Raw genomic sequence first — 20,541 nt, 5'->3', positions numbered from 1 at the left:
GAACACTTATGAAATGAATGCTGGGGATGGGCAGAGGAAAGAGATGCAGGCAGTGAGACTGGGGGAGGGGGACTAGAACAAAGTTTACATGAAAAAGCCACTAGGAAATCTGCTACTTTGTAAGTTTATTAAAAATAAATAAAACAAGGGATGGAGAGATGGTCCACTGCAAAGTTTGAGTGCTGGAACCAATGTGACAAGGCGGTTGTCCTATGCATGTCTCTAACTGCAGTTCTGAGGGATCTGGCATCCTCTCTTGGCCTTCATGTGTCCATAATTATGCATATTCTTACAAACATATATATAAATACATATATCTTACATGTAAGAAACTTAAAAAAAAGTCCCACCACAAAACCTTACCTATAAACTATTTGTCAGCGAGACCCAAGACCCTAAAAACAGTACATGTTTTTATCGGTTGCTCATCAGAACTCCCATTAAAAGTAAGATCCTTTTGGTGAACACACCGTATGTTTTGGATGCAGAACATACAGCAATCAAGCTACAACTGAGCTGGAAGTGTTTTCTCTGCTTAGCTGCACTCACAGCTGGTGTAGGAGGGTCATCTGTCAATGTGTTTCTTTCATTGGTTAATAAACTGTCTTGGCCCTTTTGATAGGACAGCAGCTTAGGTAGGCGGAGTAGACCGAACAGAATGCTGGGAGAAAGAAAGCAGAGTGAGGCAGACACCATGAAGCTCTGGCCCCAGATGGTCATAGGTTAGAATCTTCCCGGTAAGCCACCACCTCGTGGTGCTACACAGATTATTAGAAATGGGTTAATCAAGATGTGAGAATTAGCCAATAAGAGGCTGGAACTAATGGGCCAAGCAGTGTCTAAATGAATACAGTTTCTGTGTAATTATTTCGGGTGTACGCTAGCCGGGCAGGATAGAACAAGGAGGGATAAAAGGCCTGCCCACTACACCCAGCATATTACACTTCCTCCCTTACTCTTTAATAACTTAGTTTACTGGTGAATAAAAATGTCACAGTTATATTGCTAAACATTCAGGTAGTTCTGCAATTTTATTCTTAGAAACTATTCTTTAATCATTTGGGTACAGTTCTAGAGGAAAAACCTCGAACTAGCTCTGTAGACCAGGCTGGTCTCGAACTCACAGAGATTCGCCTGCCTCTGCCTCCCAAGTGCTGGGATTAAAGGCGTGCGCCACCACCGCCCGGCAACCATGTGGATTTTTATATAGCAAATAATAAACATGAGTTTAAAAGAGACAGGCTGTTTTTTCTTGACAACATGGGAACTGAGAGTAAAGAGGATAAGGTTCAAGCTAGATTCTAAAAATTCTGAAAAAACTTAATGGAGAGCTGATGAGAAAAAAAGTGAAAGAATTGCAGGGGTACACAGAAGAACCAATTATATTAAGAAATACTGTACATTTGGTGAGGATAACCAGGAATGTATGTATGTATGTATGTATGTATGTATGTATGTATGTATGTATGCATGCATGTACGTACATGTTTCTGGATATATTTCTCCCTCTCTCCTTCAGCTAGCACTGGTCATCTGAACTATATGTTGAGAGAACCGTGGCTATCTGAACTAAGGTCTGGAAACCGGCCAAAAGGTATGACAGCAAGGCCACAGTAGCTGATGTAGAGAAGAGGGGACTGACGGACAACTGAGGAGTGAGAGAAAATTAAGTAGACAGAGAAGTTCTTTGTGGGAACAAGGAGAGGAAAACCAAGGGCAGTCATGGAAAACTGTTTCAAGTGACTAAAAAGTCAGGGTTTGGTTAAGAGTGAAGCTTGTAGCAGGAATTGCCAGTCACCTTCTGTGAGCAAAGAGGGGAAGAGTGCTGTAGGAAGTCTTACAGCCAGTGGTTCCCTGCCCACTGGACATGGCATCTTATACTATATGAACTGATGTAGAGCATGCGTCCTCCCTTTCTGGTTGCTGGATTCGGTTTCTGTTCTCCGTTCAAGCAGAGGATTCTGATTTGTGAGTTTACCCCTAAATAAATAACCATCTATTTCTCAATTCTGAGCTAGTGTGGGATTAGTTTTAAGCATCCTTCCACAGAAGAGGACAAATCCTGAGCCAAGCATTAATCCCTTTGTTTGAGAAAGAAGATATATATGTGACTTTTGCTTTTCTTAAAAGCTTTTCTTTTAAGAATTCCTAAATCTTTTTTTTTTAAGATTTATTTTTGTACTTTATGTGTATGAGTGGTTTGCTTTCACATATTTTCAGTGTACCATGTGTTTGTAGTGCTGCAGAAGACAGAAGAGGATGGTGGATTCCCTGGAACTGGAGTTACATGATCTGCCATGTGGGTCCTGGGAGCTGAACCCAGGTCCTCTGCAAGAATAGCCAGCACTCTGGAGGAGGCTCTCCAGCCCAAATATAAGTTACTGATTTACTTATTTAAATTTTAGTATTTTTGAGATAGGGTCTCTCTGCAGCTTTGCAGCCTGTCCTGGAACTAGTTCTTATAGACCTGGCTGACCTCGAACTCAGAGATCTGCCTGCCTCTGCCTCCCAAGGCTCCCAAGTGCTGGGATTAAAGGTGTGCGCCACCACCATCACCTGGCTAGATACAAATTTCTTAATGATTTAAAATCCATTCCACTTTTTGCAGGAATCACCAACTTGGAAAGTTTGATATACTTCATGAGAGACTTTGCAGAATAAGAGTGTCACGTTAAATGATTGTGACTTGTAAACTCAAGAGATTACAAAGTTGCTTTAAAATTGCTAAGTAAACCCAAAGCCCCAACCATAGCCTGCCAAGATCTTGGTTAACAGTTCAAAAATTTCATTCCTTTTCTTTTGTTGGGCCATCTGTCTGTGCAATCATCTTTTTTTTTGTTTTTTGTTTTTTGTTTTTGTTTTTCGAGACAGGGTTTCTCTGTGGTTTTGGAGCCTGTCCTGGAACTAGCTCTTGTAGACCAGGCTGGTCTCGAACTCACGGAGATCCGCCTGCCTCTGCCTCCCGAGTGCTGGGATTAAAGGCGTGCACCACCACCACCCAGCCTTCTGTGCAATCATCTTAAAGTGAAGCCAACACCTTTGCTGACTTTCCGAGCCAGACTCCTGGAGTTACAGGGGCTTTTACCTTGAGTGGTGAGCTGCCCCTCCTGAGCCTGGACACAACGGAGCTCTTCAATGGTTTCCTTCAGAGAATCCCTTTCTGTTCTTAACCTCTAAAGTAACATAAAAGCAAAGGTCAGCTCTACAGATTTACTAAGCAGAAATCGAGGTCCTATCCAGGAAGAAGATAAACAGTGGACATGGTTTTGATCTTTTATGGAGATCATGGGAGTAGAAACAGATGAAAATGATTATCTTTTTTATCTTACAATACCAAGTATCTATTATTACATGGTAATACACATTCATGTTAAGCATGAGACACAAAGCTAATTAGTCTACCCTTAACTATGTTCTTAACATTCTTTTCATTCAATAAAGAGTCAGGATGAAGACTAAATACTCATAAACTGTGGAAAGCAGAAATAATGCTAAACAACAGTGCAGCAGTGTCCTCCAGATTAGTCACACAGCAAACAGAAGGGCTATACATAGAGGAAGTCAACAGAAGAAGTAAAGAGAGACCAATGATATAAATATATGTATATTAGAGAAATGAGAATTGGAGTAAAACTAGTCCTAGCTTTTATTTATTTCTGAGAAAAAGAGAAAAATTGTGACTTAAAAGTAGAACAATTAAAAGAAGGAATTAATACAGTCAAAAATTAAATTTCAGTCTTAATGTTAGCACTTCTGAAAAACAAAATGCCCATTATATACTCACATCTTTTTCTTTCTGAAGACCATCAACTTTTTCTTTTAGCCGCTTATATTCAAAATCTAATTTATCTGCTTTCTTTGATTCATCAGATAATCTATTTTGCAGCTCTACAACCTGATACAAAATACATAAATGATATAAAAATGTTAATTTTTATAATTTGAAACATTAGAAATAATCACAAGGTGGTAGAATATAGCTCAATGGCAGAACACATGCTTATTAGTGTGCACAAAGCCTTAAATTCAATCCCCAGCATGCCCTCCCCCAACTAAACAAAATTAAAAAAAAAAAAAACATTATTTTCTTCTACAGGTTTATGAAAACTCTATTCCCACCATACTTGACTAAACGTTATACAATCCATCAGTCTAACAGAAGGGAACTAAAATCTGCATAGGTAAGAGAGGCTCCTAATTTAGAGTCATCTAGAACAAAGGTATCAATTATCAGAGAGCCTTCATTTCTAGCAAAAACACTGAGAAGCAAAGAAGCAGGAAGGAAAGATAGGAGGAAATGCTCAATTACATATAAGAGGCTAAAACCCCTGTGGGAAGTTCATGCAGAAGCTGTGGATAATGAGAGGTGCCAACGTCAATAACAGGAACCTAGAGCTTTGAGTATAACAGGAATCAAGTGGTCATTAAATAGTCCTGGCTGTAAAGAGTAAGGAGAAAAAATGATCAGTGTGGGTATGGAGGTGCACACGTTTAATCCCAGCACTCAAGAGGCAGCGTTAGGCAGATCTCTGTAAACTCCTGACACGCCAGGGTTACGTGTGTCTCAGGGGGAAGGGAAGGATAGAAGAATGGAAGATCCATCAGCAGGCAAGAAAAATGAGTGCTCTGGAGTTAAAAGGAAATACCTTGGAAAAGTGTAACCCTGGCCAGCTGATATTTAGATGTGTGTTTTCACTACTTGTTTGTCTGGGGAATGCAAACACAGGCAAGAGAAGTGGTTCTGCATGCTAATGCTGGAAAACATGGCTTGAGGAAACAAAAACTGACTGGAGAAAAACTGCAATTCAGAGCCATCACAATTCCTCAAAGAACTAATGAATAAGCAAGACTGAAATTATGCAGACAATGAGAAAAAGCTGCAATTAATCAAGGAATATTACCAACAATTACAGTTTTATAAGTTCACCAAAGATTTCAGATTGAAATTGTCAAATATAACACATCCACTAGATTTACAGGAGTGGATGTCTGGGATCCCAGCACTCATTGGGCAGTGCCACAGGCTGTGCTGCAGGGCAAGTCTAGTTAAGGTACACAGGAAGACCCTGTCTCAAAAATACAGGAGGTGAAGGATATTGTTCAGTAGGAGAACGCTTGCCCAGCACACACGTGGTCTTGGGATTCTTCCTTAGACAGGAGACGCAGGGGAAGAAGTACACATTTTATGAACATGAGACTGTGAGGGCCAGCCATGATAATCTAAGTCTGGGCAGAAAGGAAGTTCTTTACTTCCTTCAACCATTATCACCTGGGACTCTGGCCATCCATAAATTTAAATGGAGTCTAGAGCCTCAATAGTTTACCCTGAGCCGGTGCCTGGCAGGCCCAGATTACCGACCCACCCAAGAGCAGACCATTCAAAGGAAATTCCTGGCATTCCAAGCACTGTAGATAGAAACTTAACAAGGACACCCCTAGACAGATGTCAGCCAATCAGGGGTCCTGAACCTCAGAGACCTCTTACCCCCACCTTTACTACTATAAAAACCCAATTCTAATTGAGCTTGGGGCTCTCCAGATGTTCCAATATGCTGGTCTTGCGGAGAGACTGAGTTTGCAAACTTGATTAAAATAAAGGCTCTTTGCTTTTACATATGGGACTTGGTCTCCTTTGCTTTTGTGGGGACCCACGGATTTGAGCATAACAAGACCATGACCAGAGCAACCACACACAGAGAACTTGCAGAAAGAAAAATATCATTAAAAAAGTATTAAGAATATGACTGTGAATAGGCACAGAGAATTGGTATTCTATGCAGTTTGTTATAATATTTCTAGATATACATTTTCTCTTAATTCTAAATTAGATATGCTTTATTAGTTCCAAAAATGTTAAGTGATTTTCCCTTCAAATAATATTCTACATTTCTTTCTACTTTCTCCTCTAGATATATTGCTGCTCATTTCATATTGGATACGTCTTAAGAACAAGTATTTTTTTGGCTATACTTTTGAGTAATTTCAATCCATATTAAAATTCAATATTTCAGGAAGTTCCTTAAGTTTGCCATATAATTGAAACTTTTATAATAGAGCACTGAGAAGAAAATATATCAACCAAGGAAATTTGGAAACCACTCGTGATGTACGGGTTTAAGGCTTTTGCTCAATAGTCTGATGATCTGAGTTCGTTACCCAGAACCCACATGGTGAAAGGAGAGAGTAGATTCCTGCAGGTTGTCCTAGGACCTCCATGCATGTTAAGTCACACCTATGCCCCGGCAATCAAATAAATAAATTGTAATAAAAAGAAAATAAATATAAAAAGTTAAGAATCATGCGGTGGTTAAATAAAAATGACCTCTACCGGCTCACATATTTGAATGCTTAGTCACCAGGAAATGGAATTCTTGAAAGGATTAGAAGGAATTAGCAGGTGACCTTGTAGGAATAGGTAAGGACTTGTAAGAGAAAGTGTGTCACCAGGGGTGGGGGTGGGGTGGGGTAGGCTGTGGGGTTTCAGAAGCTCACGCCGGCCCAGTGGCTCCCTATCTGTTCCTGCTGCCTGCAGATCAGGATGCAGAACTCTCAGCTACTTCTCCAGCACCATGTCTGCCGGTAAGCCACCATGCTCCCCACCACGATGACAATGGGCTAAATCTCTGGAACTGCAAGCCCCTAATTAAATGTTTTCTTTTGTAGGAGTTGCCTGGTAATAGTGTCTCTTCACAGTGACTAAGACAAATCACAAAAATAAAACTTGGCTTTCACTTGATTCTGGCCAAAAACCCTGGAAGTGACAGTTTTCAAAAGTTGTGTGTTGTGGAGTTGCCCAGAAGAATTCTGCTTGTGTTCTCTTACCTGTCTCTTGTATGTCTCAAGCTGACCTCGGGCTGCATTAGCCTTTCTTAATTCTTCCTCCAGACTGACAGTGTTCTGCATGTATATAGTATTCTTTTCTTCTAAGAGTTTAACCTGCCGCCTCAAATCCCCAAGGTCTTCCAGTTTCTTCTTATAAGATTCGACTTGACCTTCTAGTTTAGATACTTTATCAGAAGAGTGTCTGAAAGGAGACGGGAAATTCGTCAGAAATAATCCACAGCTGCAAAACTGTTTCAGACAGAGTTAAAACAGGAGACCATATCAGGACTTAACATGCATTAAATCATAAAATCTAAAGTGCATCTATGTTTTTTTTTATGTTAAGAAAAACAGTTATAACCTAAATTATGAAAAATATGTCACTAAGAATGTCTAAAATGTAAATAAAGTCATCAGGAGGGTAAACAGCAAAATCACACTTAGCAGAAAAGTAAAATAAATTGTGGAATGTTCAAATGATTTGGCAATTACTATGCTACCAATGAACCCCAGTTAAGATTTCAGTAGAGAAATGGAGATAGAGAATAGCAAATTTTAGGGGGTTGAGGAGACTGTAAATTTAACATATGTAGTCTTTGGGTGTGACTGCAAGGAGGCCCGGAGAGTCAACCATACACAGGTGCTTTCCTCTTGGTGGCAGGACTCAAGCCATCTAGCGATGGGGTGTGGTGGGCAGCAGACAGATGGGAAAGCATTATTAAAACATTTAACAACTATGAGAGAAGTGGGAGACAGGGCTATGTACTATGAGGGGTGGGCCAGGGGTAAGAGAAAAAGATCCCTAATAAGTAATAGGACTACATTACAGAACTAGGTAATTTTCTCTCTACATGTCAGTATTCTAAAAACAAAAAGGGATCCCAAAGAAGATGAGGCTGTGAAAGAAATAGAATGGCGAACAGTGAGGTACTATACAGAGAATACTTGACAGTATTTAAGACAAAGACTAAGGGCCTGGAGGGCTCAGAATCAAAGAAGAGTAGCAAGAAGTAAAAGTTAGTGCTAGGTAAGTGAAGTGATGGCCACAAGTACATAACATTTACCTGATATTTGTTCTACCAACTCAAGTGTTTATATAGCCTCTTAGCTATTCACTGAAACGTTAAATACGTGTGTGCTCAGAGATGCCAGAGTTGGTAATCATCTGCAAAGGAGCTGTTCTGGGTGGCAGTGGATCTGATATTCCTGAAGGGAAACTGTTTACCTGAGAACGTCTATTTCATCCTTTAGAGACTGAGCTTCATCTGCCAAGGTGGTTAGCTCATCATTCTGCTGCCGAAGCTCAGAGATTTCCTTTTCTAACTCTTCACAGCGTATCCGATAATCATCTTTTGCTGCTTCTAGTCTATAACCAAAAAAAGATAAACACTATTCAGTGGCTCGTAATTCTACTTAGAAGAAGACAAAGCATGTGGACACTCTTCTTGACTTGTCTTTCTCCTCTGCAGTCACAACCACCCACGTCACATCTGTCATGTGACTCACATGTACTGGGATTAAAGGTGTAAGCAACCACCACCTGGTACTGTTTCTCTTTGCAAATGGACCAATCTAGAGTAGCCCAAGGTGGCCTTGAACTCACTGAGGTCCTTTGCCTCTGTCTCCTGGGTGCTGGGATTAAAGGTGTGTGACTGCTGTCTGGCCTCTATGGCTAACTAGTGGCTTAAGCACTCCGATCTTCAGGCATGTCTTATCTGTTAAATTACAAACAAAATATCCTGGCTCTCTCTATTAGCTTTAAAAGACTGTTTAAAATTTAAAAAGTAGGTTGTAATAAGTGATCTTTTACCGGAATGTTTCCTCTTGCAGCTGCTCTAACTGAGTCTGAAGTTGCAAATGTCTTCTTCCTGCTGGACTGTTGGGATCTTCTATAGAATCTGATTGATTGAGTCGTTCCATTAATATCTGATTTTCTGCCAATAAACTACTTTTCTCCTCCTGCAGTGCTGCAACCTGTTGGAATTAGAACAATGGTTATTCAACTCAGACTCTTGTGAATTACCATTATGAATTAAAGCATCTGTCTGATTATTTTTGAGATAGCCCTTGCAGACCTAGAACTCACTATGAAGACCAGGCTGGCCTCTGTCTGCTGTAGATCTGTCTGCTGAGTGTCACCTCACTTGGACAATTAATTTCTATTGCAAACATCTACATTATTTTGAATGTTATTCATACAAAGTAATATATAAGAGTAAAATTTTTCAAAGTTAATTTCTATTTATTTTGAGATAGAATCTTGCTACATTGTTCAGGTACTTCCAATTCTTGGACTCAAGTGATCCTCCTGCATCAGCCTCCCAAGTGGCTAGGATTACAGATCTAGGCCATCATACTTGGCTTTGCTTCACCAGTGATATACAGATGGTAAATAAGCACACAGAAAGATAATCATCAATAGTCGCCAAGTAAATGCAAATTGAAGGCACAAAATATCAATTCAACTCTCATTGACGATGGATAAAATTTAAAAAAAATTGAACCAACTGTTGGCAAAGATGAAAATAAAGTCTCAGATACTTGTGGTAAGAATACGAACTACAACGCCAGCCTGGTCTACAGAGTGTGTTCCAGGATAGCCAGTGCTACACAAAGAATACAAACATTTCAAATACTTTGGATGACATCGATCCTCTGGACCTACAGAAAAAGCCAGATGCTGCCATGCATGCTTACAGCCCCAGTGTTGAGGGACTGTGACAGGTAGATCCTGGAGCTTGCTGCCCAGCCAGCCTAGCAAAACTGTGGGTGTCAAGTTTGTGGAGAGATCCTGTCTCAAGTGAATATGATGGGCAGTAAGAGAGCAGAACAGCAAGACATTCAACATTTCCCTTTACCTTCTCAGGCACAGGTAAAATACCCCAGTGCCCTGCAACACACACAAACAAAAAGACTCCCACCCATACAGAAAGTGTGAAAGCAAGTTCACTGGCACAATATGAAGAGTCAAGCACTTTTCTTTATTTCTTCTGGAATTTTAACATTCGGTTATAATGAGCTTAATTAAATTCCAGAAAAGATGGGTAACATCTTTATACAGCATACTCTTCTAAATCAGAACCCTACTTGCTTTTTTTTCTTTTTTGTCTTACTAGGTTATATTGCAGTGAAGCTGACCATGTGACAGTCCCAAGCACATTTGGTAGTATGTGTGGTGCACACACACAGAACTTCTCACCTGCATATCCAATTCATGGCACCTTTGAGCAATTTCTTCCTTTGCTGACAAAGCTTCGTTTAGTTCCTCTGTAGTTTTCTTCAACTAGTTAGAAACAAACAAAATTTCACTATAAAGTGAAGACATTACATAGGTGTAACGCAGAATTAAAACATTTTTATTTCTTGGGAGGTAGTGTAGGGAAATCAAGAACCTCTTGGTAAAGATGGAAAATAAGTCACTTTTATTTTTCTTTTGTTTTTGGGTTTTGCTAAGACAAGATCTCACTATATAGCTCAGACTGCCTGAAATTCCCTACATATACCAGAAAGAATGGCCTCAAACTCAGAGTTTGGCCTTATGAGTGCAGGGATTGGTAAGTATGCCACTACACCTGGATTATTCTGATTCTTAATATCAAACATTTCCACGTATATTCCCTTACTATAATAAATTCTAAGTTAGCAAATTATAAAAACACTGATTAAAATAAAATTTTGTGTCTTTATTTCATATATATGTAAACCTCTGTCTAATAAAGATACCCAAAAATGTACCCACAATAGCAAAGAAACAATACGACAAAGAGAAAGGCAAATTTTAACTTAGGTTAAAATTATATCATATCCAAAGACTTTCTTATATAACATTTAGAAACCCTGAGCCAAAAATAAGAGAAAGCAAAAGATACAAAGTTCTGCTCATGCAGAATACGGTGAACTAAAAACTGACTCTAACAGCATTTCATGCTCAAAAATACATAGCAAAATTCTTTTCAAATACAGTTGTTCCCAGCCAAGTGTGGCAGCACACTCCTTTAATCCCAACACTTAGGAGTCAGAGAGTCAGAGACAGGTTGATCTCTGTGAGTTTGAGGCCAGCCTGGCCTATGCAGCAAGAATAAGAATAATATAAAAAGAAAATGACTAGAAAAGAGAGACTATCACAAATTAAATTTGTTTTAAAGTGGGCTATGCAATACTACCATATTTTTTTCTGTACCACATTAATTCATTTCTCTAGGTGTGTGCATGTGTGTACACACATGCTAACCAGAGTGTGCATACCAAAGTCAGGACAATAACGTATTGTGTCCTCTCCTTTTACCAACTGGCTCCTGGGGAAAGAACTTAGTTCATCATACTTGCCAGCAAGTGTCCTTCCCTGCTGAGCCACCTCACTGGTCCATGCAGTACTACTTTTACTACAAAGTCTAAGCTTAATTATAATGTATAATATCAATTAGCTTAAGTTCTTAAATTTAGGCAAAATATTAAGTATTTCATCAATGTATTCCATAAGCAATTTCAACTGCGTTCTTCTCACTAATACCTGAAACCCACCTGCCTCAACTGTTTCACAAATAAAGACAATTAAATACCTGGCGATCCAGATCAGCATAGGCATCATTTCCAGCAGAGACAGGAGACTCTTTACTCATTAGCTGAAATTAAGATTTAAACCATTATGAGGCAAAAGACATTCTTGGCAATACAACAAAATGAGCACCCAGAAACTACTAAAGCAACAAGAAATTAAAGCACATAAGCAAGCAACTGTTTTTTGTAATTAATTTTTCTGACTGTTTTTCACTCCAAGTGATGTCTACACTTAAAATTAAACATGTGAAATCTGGTGCTCATTTTCTCTGAGAGTTCTAGCTGTAAGAATCAATCATAACTTATTCTTAACACTGTGTTAGGAGCATGGCTAGACATTTAAAAACAGGGACTTTACAATAGTAAGAGCGACACCAAGTACTTCTTTCATTCTAAATAATTAGTGTGGAAAAGGGGGTCATGTTCTCCTGTGGTGTGCCCACTGTGACGCTGGCCATGCTCCACCTACGCTTCTGCAAGCAATCCTAAGTAACAGCGGCAACAAAACCCCCAAAGTTATGAAAACAGGAAAGGGATTTGCTAGGAAAGGGATTTGCTCGAAAAGGGTTCAGTGGGAGAAGAATCAGAGTGTAATGGGGGTGGGGGGTATCAAAGGATCAAAATGTATTTGTGTATAAAACCATCAAAGGATAATTATATAGTAATATATAAAATCTATAACAGTGTTCAGAGAGAATATATCTAACTCAAAGGTGGGGAGAAGGAGACATATAGTTTTCTCCTGTCTTCATCCTTATCACAACACAGCAGCTACTGCTCTAGGAAAAGCTAGACATTCGTTCTAAATGCACCTTCTCTCATCTCGGAGGCATTTTATCTGATTTTATGCAGACCCACTCCTCAGCTTCACTGAGTTCCCAGTGAGATCTTGCTTTACTATTGCCAGCTTTCTTGCTTATTATTCTTAGACTTTATAGTTTACAGTTTAATTCTCTTTCTTTTGTTAACATCTTTGGGGACTTTCTCTCCTTACATTAGGAGTCCAAAGCTCTAGCTTTTGTGAATGTGCTTGTTTCCCCCTCTTCTTGTTAAGACATGGTTTCTTATGAACCAGAATGGCTTTGAATTCCCCATGTAGCTGAGAATGACTTGAGCTTCTTTTTTAAAAGAATTATTTTGTTTATTTAAGAAATAAAAGACTATATTATTTGTGGTATATGACATGTCTGGGTATATACATATTGTGGGATGGTTAAATAAAGCTAAATAACATACCTATTTCCTAAAATATATGTTTTTGAGAGAACACATTAAAATTATTGACACATTAGTTATACAGATGGGTGTCACTGTACTATCTTCATATATGTATGAATTATGCATTGATAATTTCTTTCCTTCTTCTATCTTGCTCTCCTCCCTTCCTTCCCTTCTCAGACTGTTGTAACTCTCAGGTTGTTTGGTTTTGGCTAATACAGGGTTTCACGTAGCCCAAGCTGAACTTAAATTCACTATGCAGCCAAGGGTGACCTTGGACTCCTGATCTCCTAAGTGCAGGTATTACAGGCATGTGCCTTCCTTTTAGTTTCCACCTAGGAGGAACTATGTGATATTTGTCTTTAGCGTATTTTGCTTAACATGATGTCCTCTAGTAATAACTCATGTTACCTTCTAATCCTTCTGTCTCTACGTCCTGACTTTGGAGAAGTGTATGCTACCCAGTCTGGTTTATGTCCTAGGGACAGAATCCAGGGTTTTGTGCATGCAAGACAAGCAATCCACCAACTCAGTGATCCCCAGTCCTATCACTGGTTTAACTAATTACCTTCTCTATTTAACCTAGATTTCATAACTTACTCCTCAGTGACTTTAACCAACATTCTTCTGACCTCATTATTTTTAACCAGCAAAAGTCTTAATTCAAGGTCAGTCCAACTACTTTTCTGCCCATATATCCTGACTAGTTAAATGCTGAGAGGAGACAAAACAATATTAAAAAAAAAAAAAAATCTAAAAGAGAAATCAACCAAACCAAAACCAACAAAAGTGGTATTACTTTAAATGTTTCTAATCTCCACCAAACTTCAAATATGCTTGAAAGTAAGTAAATGCTTCCCAGCCAGGTACCTGTTTATCCTCTTTAGATTCTCTTAACTTTTCCCCTACTACTTACTACGTGATGTACATGATGCTTGTCTATATGTACATCTGTGCATCACATGCATTCCTGTTACTTATGGAGGCCAGAAGAAGGCAGTTGGATCCCCCTAGGACTACAGTTTCAGACAGTTTTGAGCTATCACAGGAGTGCTGGGAATCAAACAGAGGTTCTGCAGAAGAGCAGTCAGTGCTCTTAACCACGTAGCCATCTCTTCAGCCCCCTTTCAATCCTTTTCTAATGCTCATCCTGCTTAACTCCTTGATTCCATAAAATCCCACTCCCAGGTGAGGTTCTTTTCTATGGCCCAATCAACAAAACCAGTAGCACTTCTTCCCCTTCTTCTTCACCACAGGAAATTCTTCCTATCCACTATGGCTACCTATGCTCTTCATGTAGTCTATTACAAGCTCCTCCAAGGCCCTGTTCAATATAGTCTTCTTGCTTATAAAACCCTCAGTCAGGTGGTGATGGTGCACACCTTTAATTCCAACACATCAAAGATGTAGGAAGATCTCTGAGTTTGAGGCCAGCCTGGTCTACAGAGTGAGTTCTAGGACAGCCAGTGCTACACAAAGAAACCCTGTCTCATAAAAGAACAAAAAACAAAACCCAAAACCATTAACCTTGATTTCTTTTTCTTGTGTGCTCTTCCTATCAACATCTAATTAGTAAAAAAGACTCCTCGAATAGCTATTCTTGGGGCTGAGACATAGCTCCGTAGTAGAGCATACTTGAGGACCTGGGTTTCATCTCTAATACCATCTGCTACCCCAGGCCGCCAAATTACTAAACTTCAAGTGATACTTCTCTAAAATATAGAAGAGCAATGGGCAACAAAGGTATAAAAGGATGCTCATTATTACCAGTCACTATGGAAATACAAAACAAGCAAACAAACACAGTAAATACAAAGTACTACTTATACTTACCAGGAAAGCAATCCCATAATTCCATTTCTGGATACTGAGGCTCTTTCAGATCACAACGGGGTGATATACCCAATACCTAGTTTCCCAAGTTAAAATGATTGAACACATCTAACCTACTGGATAAACAGATTCACAACATGCCACACTCTTGAATATTGCTAGCCTTTATGACTAAGTAGCTAGATTCCAGAAAATGCAGCACACTGCTGCTGCTACAACATCATGTAGGTCTTTTTCCTCTCCCTGGACTTTCTCCCCTCTCTGCAGGGTCTCACTTAGGCTGACCTTGAATTCCTGGGCCCTTGATTTCTCCCTCCTGATTGCTAAAATGACAGACATTCACCAGACCAGCACGGCCAGCAGGTCTTGCTTTCCGTTTGCTTGTTGGACTCATCTCTCTTCTTACTGCACCTCATCCTTCCAAGTACAGTCTCACTCCTCTGAGTGGCCTTATTTAATGTCCCCCCAAAGCTGTTCCCTGTTCTATATCTTCCCCCACTCCAAGGTACTTTTAAAACAATATGAATTCTTTGTGGCTGTTTTCTCTCTGAGACTCTCAGAGGGAGACACACTATCAAAGAGCATATCTTAGTATTCTTAGTAACTGCTACAGTCTCTAGTCAATATAAGGTTTGAACTGTTTGCTAAATGAATAAATTAAATATCCACACAAAAGACACAATGTACTTAAAACTTAATTAGAATATAGGTTATACATAATAAAAAGAGATTTTTTTGCTTTGGTTTGGTTTTTCAAAATAGGGCTTCTCTTTGTAACAACTCTGTCTGTTCTGGAACTCAATCTGTAGACCAGGCTAGGCTCAAACTCACAGAGATCCACCTGCTTCTGCCTTCCAAGTTCTGGGATTAAAGTTGTGCACCACTACTGCCCAACAAAAATAGAATTATTTCTTAAAACCATTATCTCTCTTGCCTGAGCTCTTCTGTTCTCCTTTAATTCATCACGAATGAGTACAGAGTTCTCATCAACGTACCTCTTGAATGGCTGTCATGACAACATGCTGAACAGACTCCTCCATCATCATAATCGCTTGAATGTACTCTGAAAACAAGAATAACCTGGAATGTCACTGTTCAAGTTAAAAGATGGTCAAGACTTGAAGTTTAATACTCTATAAACCCTTGCAAGCAGTTTTCTGTGTTCGGATTCTTCCTCAGAATCCCCTGTTCATGGCTACTCTGCCCCAAATATGTGCCACAGGTAAGCAAAGTCTGAACACTGTACAGCACTAGCTGTTTCCCAGAGACATTCTGTTCTTGCTTCACATGTGTTCATTTGGTTGAGACTGGGTCTTGTAGCTGCCCTCCACTCACTTTGAATCCTAGGTTAGCCTTGAACTTGTGATCTTCCTGCCTTATCTCTCAGAGCACTTGGATTATGGGGATCTACGGTCACACTCAGCTCCTCTCACCTTTTCCTGCAAAGCTGATGCTGTAGGCAAAGGTCGGGGAACAGAGCTTCGGCATGAGTACAAATCAGAGTAAGTCAGGCCCAAAGTCAGGGCAAAAAAGGACCACATCACCTTTTCTACACTCTGAAGGTTGACTTTTTGATTATCCTTTGTTACACTGTAAAAATAATCTGGTCTTATGTGACATCAAAGCACTAAGTTATATAAATTCTCAAGTTTGTTTACTATAGAAAGAAATAACTATAACAAGTTTAAGACAGACACTGAACCCGTAATTGAGCTACTATATGCTCCTGGGCTTTAAACTACTATCCTGCATCTTTATATGAAACGAAGAACCACATTATTCTCATTTTCACCCAGGCCCAAACCAGGAGGGTCTCAGCAAAGTCACTCTAGAAGTAATAACTTTTTCCTCTGACACAGCCCTGTTAATAGTTTTCATTATTTCCAGATCCAAAAATGGATGACAGAAGTATTAAATAAATGGACATGACAGGCACCCTAAAGTTATAGTACAGAGGCTCTTACGTATGAAATGTATGACATTACCATTAGACCTATCTACTGGAATGCTGAACATAAGCCTCTCCCCAGCAGATAACCTGGTTTTGTTTTAAGTATTTTAACAACACCATTGTGATTCATAACATCAAACACAAGAACTAGCAAATCTAGGATGATTGTCAGGTCCTCATATCAAAGACTATGAATGAGCATGGAAGAGAAGACACCATGGCACTGGTATGGGGAAGGGAGGCTTAATGGTAACTACTGGGGTGAGCAACAGTGAAAAGAGGTCAGGGCATTAGTAGGTATGAGAGGGGAAGCGTTAGTTAAGAAGCGGTGTTGCCACGTCAAGGCCCTTCCCCGCGAACACCGTAAAGTACTAAATGATAAGATGGTGATGACAGCTAAATTAATATGCACTACTTTAAACCTTAAAGTTAAAAATGTAATTATGTATGATTATTTGGTACATACCCATGAGGCAATGCTAGAGAATGAGGCATACAATGTAAGGAGGCTTACCCTCAATTTTATCTGTTCCAAATTTTTTAGTATGATTTAATACAAAGAATTGAAGGCTTAAAGGCTGAAGAAATATGTTTTCCCACCCTATATATAGCCCATTCATTACAATTAAGAAATCTGGCAAATTCTGTAATATTTATAAGTCCTAACCTTCTAATCTATAAAAGGTATTTTTTTGTTCTGTTATTGTTTAGTAGAGTAGCAGACTGAAGGCAGACACCATGGCTGGTGAGATGGCTCAATAAGTAAAGGTGCTTGCCAAGCATGTCGGGGGACTGCACTTTGACCCCAAGATCCAGAGTGGAAAGAACGAACTAACACAAAATGCCCACTGACCTCCATATGCATTCCGTGGCACAGGTTGTGCTCCCCATAAATAAATGTTAAAAAAAAAAAAAAAACTCAGGCATGCCTTTAATCCCAGCACTCAGAAGGCAGAGGCATATGGATCTCTGTGAGTTCAAGGCCAGCCTGGTCTACAGGGCAAGTTCTAGGACAGCCAAAGCTGATGCTTCACAGAGAAACCCTGTCTCAGAAAACCAAAAAAAAAAAAAAAATGTTAAAGAAAAATCCTACCACCCCCTAACAAACCCAAAACACACAGTTGATGTTATTATCAGTGTGCCTTCTACTATTTTTTAATGATTTCTTCTCTTTTTTTAAAAAAAAAACAAACTATCTTTTTTCATTTTATACACTAATCGCAGTTTCCACTCCCTCCCATCCTCCTATTCCCTCTGCCTACCCCACCCCAGCCCCCCATCCACTCCTCAGAGACGGTAAGGCACATTGCTGTGGGAAGGTCCAAGGCCCTCCCTACTATATATATCTAAGCAGAGCAAGGTATCATCCAAAGAGGATAGGTTCCCCAAAAGTCAGTATATGCAGTATGGATAAATCCTGGTGCCACTGCCAGTGGCCCTGCAGTCTGCCCCAGCCATACAACTGTCACTCACACTCTAGTTTGGACCTATGCTGGTTCCTTCCCTGTCTGGCTGGAGCTGCAACTCCCAATAGCTCCAGCCCCATCACTCCTCCCACTCTTGAGCTGGACTTTGGGAGCGCAGCCCAGTGCTCCGCTGTGGTGTGCCTTCTACCATTAATCTGTCTTAAAATTTACCACTATTTTATTTGCCACAAATAGAGGTCAAAAAAAAAAACCAAACAAATACATACAGTCAAGCTCTCATCAACTGTTTTAAAATTTTCCAATTGGAAACAATGGCTAAATACAAAGCAAATGTGGACAGTTTCATTCAGTCTTCATAATTAAGAGATTTTGGAGATAAGGACAAAGGCAGAGACCATCTCATTCACAGGTAGGTAGTCGATTACTGAAGCATACTTCTCAGAGCCCCTACTCTATCTACCTACACAATGCATTCACAGTGACAATTAATGATTAACAATTAAGAGGCTTACTTATATGATTCTTAGCTCTCTACTGTATTCCTGAACCCAGAGAATACTGCAAATCTAGGTGAGAGATTAAGAATCCTGTTCAACTGGAACCTTCTTCCTTCCTTCCTGTCTAACTTTTATAATACTGGAATGTGCTTTACAGAGCTGTTTTAAACAGCTGTGAACTCTGCTAATAATATCACCTTGCCAGACAAGATGTGATCACTAGAGCAATAGTGGCCTGGGTGTTATGAGAGTAATCACCCATTTTTTATCTGAATTTTAGCCCTGTTCCACAGTAGGAAATCATATTTGGTATTGTAATTCTGGTTAAAAGTCCATGGCTGGGGAGGCTATAGTCCCTGGATGGGGTGATCTCACTACTGTTATTTTGCTATATGAAAATGATACCATACAGTCATCTGAATATTTACGATTATACACCTACATTAGTGCTGTTCTCACTCTTGGTCAGAAAAGCTTCTGTTTTCAGTGATGAATACAGAGACTCGCAACTGGGTAAGTGGCTGAGAGTGCTCAGTCCTAAAATGAGACCTCTGTATCATCCCTCCAGGGCTCCAGGAACAGTGAGTGCGAGAGGACAGGAAAGAGTGCTGTCTTCTGGACACAACACCGTTGGTGAACCCACACCAATAGTGCCATCAATGTGCCGCCGCTTAAAAATATTTTTGTAAAAGAAATCCAGTTTAAGTAAAGCAATTCTAAAAATGGGAGTCGGTTAGTGAGGTGAAGGGAAAGCCCTAAAGCCTATACTTGAATATTAAACTTATTCACTACTAGAATATGAAAAAAGTATAAAAAACAGGTAAATAGAAACTTGTTATTGCATTATCAAGTGTGAAGGAGAAAAGAATGAATGGGGTAGGGAAGCTCTGAACTAAAAAACAAAAAACAAAACAAAACAAAAAACTTAATACAATTACAAAATACTATTTATCATTTTGAATAGCTCCCAGCCCCCTGTTCTCCAGCAATACTTCTCGAAATTCTTTATTTACTATACAAATACAGTTCTGTGGGATTTTTAAGGCACTGAAAGATAACTTGAGTATTTCTCACTTTGAGCTATTCTTAACCAGCTGTCCTTCAGCTAACCCATGTCTAGACTCATTATATCCTTCCTTCACAGCATTTATCACTACTCTGTAAAAACTTGCGCTATGATTTACTTTTCCTCCACTCAAGCTCTATGCAGGCTTGAGGCTTTGTGTCTCTTTTGGTTGGTACTATAGCCCTCTTCCATAATATCAGTTCAAGAAGCATTTGTGACATAAACCAAACCTATGTTAGGAAGATGGCCCAGTGAGTAGGAGTGTTGTGTCAGCATTAGGACCCAAGTTAAAATCTCTGGTGCCCACATAAAAGATGGGGACAGCGGTGCATGCCAGTGACCCCAAAGCTGAGAGCAGACAGGCAGGGTTTAGCAACTCTCTAGCCAGCCTGCCTGGCCAAAGCAGAGAACTTCAAGTTTGTAGGACACCCTGTCATAAAGAATAAAGTGGAAAATGATAGAAGATGAAATCCAATGTCCTTCTCTGGCCTCTGCATGCAAGCTCACGAGAGGGACCTACCATGAGCATGCAGCAGGACACATACATTGACGGAAACACACCACCCAAAAGGCAAAAGGAAGGCTTTTATTTTACATACAGTAAATTTGAATGTATTTTAAATAAGTGATCCCCATACAAGCAAGTCACATTTTCTAGAGGGATTAAAAAAAACTCTAAAAATAAAAAAATACATTATTACCCATGTATCAAAGGTGGTCTTCAAGTAATTTTAACAATGCCACAAATTGGAGTTGCTATACACATAAAAACACTGCACTTTTTCCAATATCTGCAATTTCCAAAATCTGCAATTTAACTTACTAAGAACTTACTAACTTCTCTAAGTCTAATTAGTGGTTTTACTAATTTACCATCCATATATGGTAAATTATGACTTGAGTATGACTTATCCCATAAATGACACCTAATAAGTGACATTTTAAAAATTCACTAGCAATGGAAAATTAGTTTTTTATTTTCTGGGTATATGTACTGGGTATATAAAACCACACTGAAGGATAGGTTCCATGCCCAGCACCATATGGCCACCACAAAATGAGCTCAATGGTACTGTTGTAGACGTTTTGCCTCTTATTGCTTTGTTTGATTGGACAAAATACTTTTTCTCACTCATCTTTTGACTGTACATTATGGTTGATCATCTTGTG

General features: G+C 39.4%; 1 protein-coding gene across 1 annotated transcript in view; it reads right to left on the bottom strand.

Moving 5' to 3' along the window:
* Positions 1 to 20,541, bottom strand: part of Hook3 (hook microtubule tethering protein 3) — an 85,657-nt gene that overhangs the window by 31,408 nt on the left and 33,708 nt on the right. The window contains exons 6-13 of the mRNA XM_057752394.1: positions 15,426 to 15,493; positions 11,382 to 11,444; positions 10,022 to 10,105; positions 8,633 to 8,796; positions 8,048 to 8,188; positions 6,823 to 7,024; positions 3,785 to 3,895; positions 3,086 to 3,173 (exon numbers count right to left, since the gene is read on the bottom strand). Coding sequence (XP_057608377.1) covers positions 3,086 to 3,173; positions 3,785 to 3,895; positions 6,823 to 7,024; positions 8,048 to 8,188; positions 8,633 to 8,796; positions 10,022 to 10,105; positions 11,382 to 11,444; positions 15,426 to 15,493 — 921 coding nt within the window. The remainder of the gene's footprint in view (positions 1 to 3,085; positions 3,174 to 3,784; positions 3,896 to 6,822; positions 7,025 to 8,047; positions 8,189 to 8,632; positions 8,797 to 10,021; positions 10,106 to 11,381; positions 11,445 to 15,425; positions 15,494 to 20,541) is intronic.

This window comes from Chionomys nivalis, chromosome 20 (genome assembly GCF_950005125.1).
Source record: "Chionomys nivalis chromosome 20, mChiNiv1.1, whole genome shotgun sequence".
Classification (NCBI taxonomy): domain Eukaryota; kingdom Metazoa; phylum Chordata; class Mammalia; order Rodentia; family Cricetidae; genus Chionomys; species Chionomys nivalis.
Note: the sequence above shows the minus strand (reverse complement) of the source record. Positions and strands in the feature narration are given on the sequence as shown.